At 32.5% G+C, this 11181-nt stretch overlaps 1 protein-coding gene across 1 annotated transcript; it reads right to left on the bottom strand.

The window, feature by feature from the left end:
• Positions 1-6267: 6267 nt before the first annotated feature.
• Positions 6268-11127, bottom strand: LOC111403576 (wee1-like protein kinase). Its single transcript, XM_023032133.1, has 7 exons — positions 8662-11127; positions 8396-8463; positions 8182-8291; positions 8061-8101; positions 7838-7986; positions 6792-7145; positions 6268-6473 (listed from the first exon to the last, which is right to left on the bottom strand). The coding sequence occupies exons 1-7, from the start codon at positions 9053-9055 to the stop codon at positions 6375-6377; spliced, it is 1215 nt and encodes a 404-aa protein (XP_022887901.1). The 5' UTR covers positions 9056-11127; the 3' UTR covers positions 6268-6374.
• Between the last annotated feature and the right edge of the window lie 54 nt (positions 11128-11181).

Here is an 11181-nt window from a genome sequence, read left to right as displayed (position 1 = left end):
GTGGTATCTATAAAAGTCATCAGAAACTAATATAAACCCCGATATACTTACAGACATTTAATTTTTGTTGCAATCACGTATAAAACCAATATCAATAAAACAGAATGGGCAAATCAACCAAAAAAACTTTAAATATATACAATATTGTTACTGGATTTACGATATCATTGTTGTAAAAGCCTTATTGTATAGAGCAAGAGTGAATGAGTATAAACGGATTGGATTTTGGAGAAGTTAAGAATTTAGGAGGAGGCCTAGGTTTTGATTTAGTGGGACAATTATTGGAGGTTTTGAAGAAAAAAGAAAAACGAATTTTTATTTTTATTTTTTTGGCCTCTAAAGAGTTGGGCATAAGGCGATAGCCTCTTGAGCCTCTCCTTAGGTCCAGCTTTGATAGCAACCTACACTGACTTCCTTGCCTCAAAGTAAATAATCCCTTAGTAGCAAAACCCGCAACCCCACTTCTGTACTCGTATCAATTTCTCACCTCTAAAATATGAATCCTGCTAACGGGAACCAGAATTTGAAGAGCATGAATCAATTGTTCGTTTGCAAAAAAATCTCAATCCTGTAAGAATTTGATTTGAAACGTGGGATTCCTTGATATCTTGGGTTTACAATTGATGAAGTGAAAAAAGCAATTAAAGAAAAAAATAGCTTATGAGTACACCACAAGACCCCTTTTTTTTTTTCTAAAATTGTATTAGGAATATATTTGTAAATTTTTTTGTGATGTATTTATCAAAACATATTTTAATTGTGGTGTGATTATAATGTGGTAAAGTAAATAAATTTCGTGGTAGTAATATAATTATCCAAATCAAAATCAATATTAACACGTATAAGAATTTACATGAACAAAACTTGAAATGTCAGCAAATGTTGACTTATCAAATACACTGAATATAAAAATCGTATACACTTAGCCCCAGTTGGCCTCCATTATTTTCAAAATTTAATGGTTGGAATAATATTTTTTTTTTTTTAAAAATGTGCGGTTGAAAAAAAAATGAAATTTTTTTTATTTGCGTATAATATTATTTTATGGAAGATTGTGTAATTCAAAATAAGAGAAGTAAAGAATGGAGAAGAGAATGTGGGCCAAACAGGGGCTTTATAATATGCCGATTTTGTAAAATCAATCACGTTAGTAAATAATTGTTGTTTTTTTTAGATATCAATATGTACATTTTATTTTTTTTATATATATATATATATATATATATATCTAACTTTTTATAAAAAGGCCAGTGAGGGACTACTATAGATGCAACAGTAAATTAATCTAATTTTACTATGCGTGATGTCATTTTTCATATTTCTGAAGATTTTTGTTTATGGTGATCTGACAAATGTTTTTCCACACGCATCGTGACATCACCATTAAAAAAAATTAATATATATAAACTGTCATGAGCGTAAAATAATAATAATAAAATAAAAACTCTCCGTACTATGCGGAGAGTTGGAGACCATCTCTCCACACTGTGCGGAGAGTTGGAGCGCACTCTTCGCATAGTGCGGAGAGATTTTCTTTCTTTTTTTCGGTAATTTTTTTTTCCACTCTCTCTTGCTCTCCATAATTTTCTCCATTTTTTAGACAATATCTATTTTCCCCTACTTCTTCAACATAGTATATATAAACTGAGCAAAAATAAAAACTGCAATGTGGCAAAGAATTTTGTTTATGAATGTTCTTCCACACGCATTGTGCCATCATCATTAAAAAAAAAATTATTTTAATGTATAAATTGTCGTGAGCAAAAGAAAGAAAATAACTCTCTGCACCGTGCGGAAAGTTCTCTCTACCTCTCCGCACAGAGCGGAGCCATTTCTCCATCTCCCCGCACAGTATGAAGAGTTCTTTCCAACTCTCTGCACAACTCTCCGCATTGTGCAGAGAGTTGGAGCACACTCTCCACATAGTGTGGAGAGATTTTCTTTTTTTTTCAGTAATTTTTTTCTTTTTTTTTTCACTCTCTCTCTCTCTCTCTCTCGTTTTCCCTACTTTTCTCCATTTCTTTACGCAAAATCTATTTTTCTCTACTTCTTCACACAACATCTATTTCCCTACTTCTTTACGCAACATCCATTTATCTTTCTTCTCTCCTACAACCCCATTTCTTTTTCTCTCAAACTCCTCTCTCTTATCAAAATTGTAAATTTTTCTCTCAATTCATATTTTACTCTGAACATGTCATGTATTGATAATTTTACTATGCTTCAGGTGTCTGCAACATATGAAGTAGTGGATCTTCAGGTCTCTTAATCCACGAAGAGGTTTTGGCCTAATTTTTTTAAAACTTTTACGATTTCATAGTAGAAGAAGCCTCATGCTGGATGTTTGGTTTTCATTAATCATGTATTTAAAATTTTTGGAATTTTATCATGTCCTTCTTGCAGTTGTCGTAATAAATTTTCTGAATGTTAAGCTTGAGTTTTTTTTTTTTTACCACTCGGTAGTTGCCAAATGTATATTCCTCTAAAAAATGGTTTTTTACCATGGATTCTTGACAAAGGTATTTAATTTAGTTTTTCATCTTTTACCTCAAATATTAAAAGATTGTTTCTAATATGATTTCTATCTATTTTTCGCTTATATAAAATACAAATTATAATGAATGTGTTTACCATTTTCCTAATTTAATCTACTTTATTTAGTGAACAATGTTTTTCATTTGTTAGGATTGCTTTAAAATGGGAAAGTCACTGAAAAATACACTTGAGCCGACTAACTTGGTGCACAGATTTGGCTCTGATGCAGTCAGGTATTTCTTTCTCAAGGAGGTGGAATTATTCGATAGTGATAGGGACTCTCAGAGGACATTTTATCGATATTATTAATGAACATCTTGCAAAATTGGTATTTTTTCTCATCAATTTTATATACTCAATAGCATTTTGGATTCATATTTGTTTAGATTCTTGAACCTGTGACATATTTTTTAAATTCTTTATATATCTGCATTTGTAGTCGATGAACAAGGGCAAATTGAGTTGGGTATTGTTCTTATTTATGTAATGAGACTAAAACTTGTGCTCTTATTTACTTGTTTGCGATAAAACAACTATCTATATGCACCTAAAAGAAGTTAATAGTAAAAATTCAATTTTCTTATGAGCTAAATTATGACTAATGTAATTTTTCCGTTTTTAATAATAGATTTCTTATATACTTTGGGCTTTTCTTTTTTTTCTCTTGCTATTTTTTAATTGTTTTTTAATCTTTCTTATCCTATTCTTTTAATTTTTGTTTTCCTTTTTTTTTTTAGTACTTTTACCTACAAGATTTTTTACTTTTATTTATCCAAGGTTTACTGTAGTCCTTCATTTGGGAGACGAGTTATTTTGACTCTTCAGAATTTATTTATTTTTACAGATGAATGGATGAACACTTCTATTGGAATAGCTTTCACATCACCTGCCCTTAGATTTTGGAGTTGTAAAGGTATATTTTTTAAATTGCATTTTCTTAATCATCTGCAATGCCTTTAAGTTTCTTTGTTGTGGGTGAATATCCGATTTTTCATCCATATATCAATGGAATACTTGTTTACTTTCTAGACTGGTTATATGGTTTAAGAGGAATATAGAAGAATTGCATCAATGAGGTTAAATTTTTTTGCTTACCAAGGCAAGCATGTTGAACAATTAACGGTTAATTAAATTTACTTTGCTATTTTGATATCAAGTATTAGCAAGGATGGATTATTGTAGTTAGTAAATGGAAGATGAAAGTTATGTGATTTTTTGTTTCAAGGTACCTTATTATTTCATTGAATGGCTATTGATATCTATAGCAATTTTTTCAATTAAAAGTATGAAGAAGTGAACAAAAAAGTGAGTGAATTGTATACAAAATGAAGTAAACTTGATATTTAATGCTACGCAAAGTGGATGCTTCTATTTCATTTTCTTGTCCACGTACGTTATGCTTCTTGTTTAATTCAATTATTATAAGAATTCCTTTCTTCATGGAGATTCGATTATTTAAGTTAATGTATGTCTTTACAATGTTTTACTATGAATGAGTGACATATAACATAATTGCCTCCTGAAATTACCTTTTCATTGTCGAATATGATGGCAGTGTTAAATATGTTGTTGCAATAATTGAGTAAAAAGTTCCAGCATCCACATTTGTTCAACTCTTTTACTAACATATCTCACACATACTTCCATGTAACTAACTTGCAACTGAAAACTAATCTACCAAAAGGTTTTTTCATATATCCTTGGATTCATCCCCACGCAACTAACTTCAATTAAATAAAAATTATATTAAACCACTTGTTTCATTTTCAAGTTTGTTGGTTGTGATGATTTCTTGCAAGCTGTAGTTTTTGATCGATTGAGTTTGTCTTTTTCGTCAATTTTACTAAAAGTTATTGGACCAATCAGTGCTTAATTGGAATTAATATTCCTATAGTCTGCGTGCAGTTGATGAGTCCCATTGTTTAGAATTTCTTTTGTGATGCATCTGATGAAAGTTTGATAGAAAAAATGGGTCCATTGTTTAGAAAATTGATGAATCACAAAGGATAAATTGTTGAATTGAACAGAACAATATATGCAGACCTCCAATATTTTCCTTGCCTTGGTGCAAACTACTCATATAGTTCAGACATAATGAGAGGGAGTAAATACGCGTTGTACTCTTTTTTCGTTGACCAAGGTATTGTCCCATTAGGTTTTTCTGACAAGATTTTTAATGAGGCAACTTTTGTAGTGTATTTAAAAAAATAATGTACTCTTTTTTCTTCATTAAGATTTTTCCCAATAAGGTTTTAATAAGGCATATTCTTTGTGTAATGAGGTTCTTAACCTACAAGGCATTTATCCTCAAAAAGGCATACTCTTATATGTATGAGACTCTCGAAGAGATCAACAAGAGCTATTTTTGAATTATCGTATTACTACAATTATTAAATAATGATAAATATCTCGTATGAATACAGTATTATTTGAAGACTATGCAAGACAACATAAACATATTTCACCAAAACTTGTAATATTGAAGGCATTGATGTACAAGAATGGATAGCTTGATACAAGAATTGAAATTAAGAGTAGTAGTTGTACTCTTTTTCCTTCGATCAAGTTTTGTCCCACTGAAGTTTTCTTGACAAGGTTTTTTAACGAATCAATATTTTATTACTCCAAATTATTTGTATTATTTTTTCATTTGTTGACATTTTTGTCCCATTGAGTTTTTTTGCCAAACAAAATTTCAATGAGATAGTTATTATGCAAATAATCGTCAACGGGGAAGTGTTGTATAATATTGAGATAATTATTGTTGATTGTTTAGTACTCTCATGATATATAGAATAACCTTATCTAGTTTAGAAAATCAATTTCATTCCAATTATAAATCTTATTTTAGACTCTATAAATATAGGGTATTCATTATTAATAATATATACTTGAATTTTGACTCATAATTCTCTCCTCTTTTTCTCTCTTTTAAAACATTTTAAATTTTTTTAGTTTTAGCTAATTAATTTAATGCCTTTAGAAAAATAAAATAATGCATACCAAAGAGCTAAAACTATAAATATTTTAATTACTTAATTTCTACAACTGGACAATTCTCAAGTTTTCAAAAATTAGGCAATTTCGAATAATGACTGACTGGACTTGGCGTAGGCAGGCCCGTCCGCAGCTTGTTTGTAAGTTTATAACGACTACATTGAGTATGTCAGTTTATTATACTTAGGGAACTCTTCCATAAGTCGATTTTAAGAGTGACTTAACAATGTGAGATATAATTAGAGTAATTACATTAGCCAAAAACTAGCCGGCTGAGCTGGCACCGGTCTTTAATGGGCCAGCCTGCACATAGACAATCCGGCCCAGTTTAACACCAGTAATGACCAACTTCAGGTCCTTCCATGATTGAATTTATCAATTGTCAAAACTCGGAAGTATTACACAATAGTTTCTTCCCCATTTCTTGTGTATACAAAATTAGCACCATCTATATTTGAAAATTCTGGTGCAGAAAATGGAGAGAAGTCTTATGGATTCCGCTCATTTTGAATCCTTCCCTGCACACTTCATTCCAAGTAGTTTGCCTTCAGCAATGGCCAAAAAATACTATTGAGACAGCAACTTCCAGCTTCTGTTAAAATCATCCAATCGCAAACTTTCAAGTTTACTTGCTTTTTGCTGTTCTCTGGGGCCGGTCAAAAATTGGATTCTCGAGTAGTTCTCTAGCAGAAGGTCGTCGAGTTGGATCAGGGTCCATCATGACCTAATCCTTCCCTGCACACTTCATTCCAAGTAGTTTGCCTTCAGCAATGGCCAAAAAATACTATTGAGACAGCAACTTCCAGCTTCTGTCAAAATCATCCAATCGCAAACTTTCAAGTTTACTTGCTTTTTGCTGTTCTCTGGGGCCGGTCAAAAATTGGATTCTCGAGTAGTTCTCTAGCAGAAGGTCGTCGAGTTGGATCAGGGTCCATCATGACCTAATATGATTAAGAAACCAATAGAAACATCAGTCCCCTCTCGCACGGCAATACAAAATCACCAACACGGACTACTTTCTAACTGAAATTATGTGGTATATTTAGTTTTTTTTATTTATTTAAGAAGATTGTTTTAGCCACTAAAAGGCTTTCTTAGCTCCTTAGGACCTTCGCCAAAGATTGAAATGTAATGGTTTCGCTTAAAATGATCAGTTAAAATCGTAAACTCGATAGTGCTACAAGAAAAAAGATTGGACATAACTGAAGCCTCTGATTGCAGGATATGTTGGAATATGCTGTGAAGGAAAGCTATTTTACCTTGAGTAAGTTCTGAAATGGCAATGAATGACCAGGAAGAAGAGGCAGTTTTCTTTCTCTAAGATTTAGAAAATGAGGCCCTGATTCAGGCAAGGGCACCCCTCTGACAAGCTCAAAGATAGCAGCGCCTAGGGAGAAAATATCAACTTTGTCAAGATGATCATACTTGTCATTCAGGATTTCTTGGGGCATAAACCGTGCATCGCCTTCTTCAATTGGTAAGCTTCCATCGAGAAGAGTTGCACAACCAAAATCACCAAGTTTATAAACTCCATTTTTAACATAAATATTATCTGGCTTGACATCTAAATGTGCCATGCCTTTCTCATGTATAAACTTCAACGCCTTGGCTATCTGCAAATTTGAGAATTTTTATTGGCAGAAATTACACAAGACAGGCTTAATAGTCCAAAGTTTTGAAATATGTAAAGAAGAAAGTAAAACTTATTGAGTTTCTAGAAACTGAGATGCATTTCTTGAGTCATTTAAGCCATCAGAAGGTAAAATAAATGAATTCACACATATAATCTCATGCACAAGTCACTCGGAAATTGAAATTCTAACATAGTTAATTCACTTCATCATTTAATAGATTAATCCTATTATTTACTGAGGTCAAGTAGACGAATTTGATTGTTGAATTACCAGATTTAAAGCATTGAAATTTTATAAAAAGTTGAATAGTCAAATTTTGAACTTTGACAAGCACCTCAACTGTTTTGTCTACGAAATATCATTCCTCCTTATGATTCATTAAATAATAGGAGAACTGCATGACATCACTCTCCACTTCCATTTCCAACTACCTCGCGTAGCAGACAAGGGTTCAAGCCACATGCCATTCGAAGGTTTTTGAAATCGAATGCTTCAGCTTACATTAGAATACTTTAGGCAATAGTGTTAAGAGTGAGTCAATGCAATATCGTGGTAATTTTTCCTAAACAACCTATTTTACTGTAAAAGGACATCCATTGAGCATACTTTAGGACAGGAAATGCATTTAAAAACTAACTTTAGGACAGGAAATGCATTTAAAAACTATTCACCTGATGCATTGCTTCTAAAACTTCATCCTCTGTGGATAATTTAGAGTGTTTTTTGATAGAAAGGCTGTGATCACATAACTCCATTTGGATGTAAAGTTGCTCATTTTCAAACCAAGATGAGTAGTAGCCAACAATGTTTGCATGGGTTCCTGTAAAATACAACACTTTCAGAACAATTACATTTTCAGATAAGGCGTAAGCAAAAATGGGTGAGCAGGCAAACCTAAAGATGCCAAAGCTTGAACTTCCATCAAAGCCTTACTCCTGGTAAATGAATGTATAAGCAAGCGGGATAAAATATCGGGAGTCAATAATTACAAGTAGCTCAACAATGAATAAGCTACCTTTCTGTATCCTGATGTAATCGCTTCAAACTATGTTTCACTGCATACATGCAACCATCAAGTCTTTTCAGGACTTTAAATACACGACTGAAGTTTCCGCTGCCAATTTGCTGTAGGAGGCTAAAATCAATCAAAGTGAAGCATTGAAAAGAAAAATGTGTTCAATACTTTATATAAAGCAACAAATCCTTGGTATCCTAATGTACCTCAGTACCTCTATTTCATGGAAATCTGTTCGGTAGCGTGAAAGACCATCACCACCAATACCTGCAGGACAAAAACCTGCATCCCAATAACACGTGTTCATTAGGATCTAAGATAAACTAGAAAGGTTTCATGACAACCTGTACACATTAACTCACTTTAAAGACCTATATAACATAAAAGAAAATTGCTCTGCAAACAGAATAAATCCTTTCCATAAAACAAATCAATTCTTCCCAAAACTGAAAACTTAGAAGTTGACTAATGAAAATGCACCTGCACATTTTGATCTCTGATTGCCAAAAGGATCTATATCCATTTCCAAAGAATTCCTAAGGTATGGGTTCTTCAAACAAGGAGGAGGCATGACTCGACACCTTAAAGCCACTGCAGATTGTGAAACATAACTGTGATTCTTCTGCAATTGAATTGATTTTTCTTTCTTCGTCTCGTCTGTATCAAGAGTATATTTTTCAAGTTCTACCAACTCTTGATGGCCAGAAATGATGGATTCAGGGAATGTCACCGTGTCGCTCTCTGAGATGATAACATATAGCATTAAAAAAATGAACAGGACCAGCAATATTAGAGTAACAAACACAGAAAATAAATGTGCAAGGACAGGTCTTCTAGAGCAGCTTAAAAGCATAAAACATGAGTTCAAAGTCATCTTGGTTCCTCATTGACAAGAGTGCTTGTAACTAGACTGGGACGAAAACTTGGCATTATATGCACAAAGTAGTTATCCTAGATTTTATTCCACAACCATGAACTAGCAAGCCTAAGCATTTACCTGTAGCACTTCTATACAAGACAATGACACTAAGCATGAAGTCTGCACTGTAAAATGAAAAAATTAATTGTAGAAGCAAATTAGACTCTGATGCATATGGAAGCCAAATAAGCTAACAAATATGGCTATAAATTGAGTCCTACTGGGGTTATTAGTATGGAGTTTCTTATTGTACTAGCTTGTATCAAAGTTGCATCCTAAGTCCTTAACTTTTCATTTTCCTCATAAATGAACTTCCGAGACATGTTAAACATGAATTCCTTTGGTGTACATTATTTGTTTATAGCATAGTTTAAGTTTATGAAACTAAGAGGGGTTGGATCCCTAATTAAACTTTGGATAAGTTGGAAATCTATACACTTGAGGAAGAGAGAACTAACACAAAGCATATAGAACATCCTATTAGTCACAGTAGAAATAAAGATGATTTGGTGTCACAATAGAGGATCATGTGGTCCCAAAGAGTAATGTTTTTATATTGAGATCAATTATAAGTGAGGATCAAAAGCTTAAATAGGATGTAATGCATAAGATTAGATTGCATAGGACAATATGAAGAATCCAAGAAATGCCACATGAACTATGTACGCAAAAGATACTAACAAATTGAAAGAAAAATCTTGCAGAACAGTTATTAGAAAAGTGATTCGTGATAGAGTTAAGTGTTGAGCTCATAAACCACAAAATATCAATAAGATGAGTGTAACAAAATGATCATTTTACCATGAATGTTGGGCTATACTAGAATAGACAAAATAAGGAATAGGCATCTCTATTGAGTGGAATTTGCACTAATTAACAATAAATAATAAAACAATGACTTAAATTTCTTGTGTAGGCCTAGAAAAGCTCCCAAACCTCCCACTTTTCAGGAATATAAACCCAAAAGAAGATGAAAAATAACATGCTATAACCGTATAACATAGTTGTATAACATTTGAAATTATTAGATCTTTAGCACATAAAAAGTTGATTGCAACACAGTGATGAAAATCAAAATTCATATATCTAACTCTTTAATAGGAAAAACTTCGCTTATTGGAGAAATTATTGGTTCACAACAACAACAAAAGCTCGAAAAACTATTAATTCTGTTGGAATGTTATTTATTAATAAGCAACTCTCATATGCAAAGCAGTAAAGCATGATCTGGTTTTGTTTGATGATGATAATCCTATATAAATAGACAAATTACTGTTCATTTGTTTATTTATTTTGACGAATCTGGAGACCTTTTCTATGAGTCTATGACAGGCTAGAGCAGTTGAAAAATGAGAGATCAGTTGAACGGCACTAATGATTAGGGAGAAAAGAAATTTGGAGAAGCATTAGCAATAAGCTCGCTATGTCACAATTTTACTGCAAGGCATGTGCTCATGTCATACTTGGACACAATGGACATGATGTCAAAGCCATTTGGCATGTGAAATCAACTACTTTCTTGCTGTAAAAATAAACAAGCAGCCTCACCCTCATACACGAGGAGATGAACACCAAAACAATATTTTATGGATCCAGAACAAGTCAATATAATGTGCGCTTGGAAGCCATTTAAATAAGCTATTGGTGCACAATGATGGATGGACTTTCTGCAAGAAGTTCACTTTTTGAGGAGGACCATTTCAAAGAAGCCAACTTAAATTATGTCTTCTCAATTTACTTTTTCAGAAGTAATGGATACTATATATAACCAGTAAATCTAAGTTACGAATCTAAAATGATTTCTAGAAGCACCAAAAACCCATAGCATTAGCTTATCATCCACAAATAAGATGGATCCTTACATAAAAATCTGTTCAAAATAATTCTTTTAGTTTTTCAAGTTCAAAGTCCAAAAGATTCAGGGTTAGGATCATTGTTGTTTCTAACTTAACTGACTTAACAATCATGCGTTCTTTAGACTTCATTTTTCATCTAAACATAGTAACTGAAGGGATTTAATTTGTGATGTCACAGCATTAGATTTTTATTTTTATTTTTATTTTGTGTTTGTGTGGGTTGGG

The sequence above is a fragment of the Olea europaea genome, chromosome 11 (assembly GCF_002742605.1).
Source record: "Olea europaea var. sylvestris chromosome 11, O_europaea_v1, whole genome shotgun sequence".
In the NCBI taxonomy this organism is placed as follows: domain Eukaryota; kingdom Viridiplantae; phylum Streptophyta; class Magnoliopsida; order Lamiales; family Oleaceae; genus Olea; species Olea europaea.
This window is presented reverse-complemented; position numbering and strand designations above follow the sequence as displayed.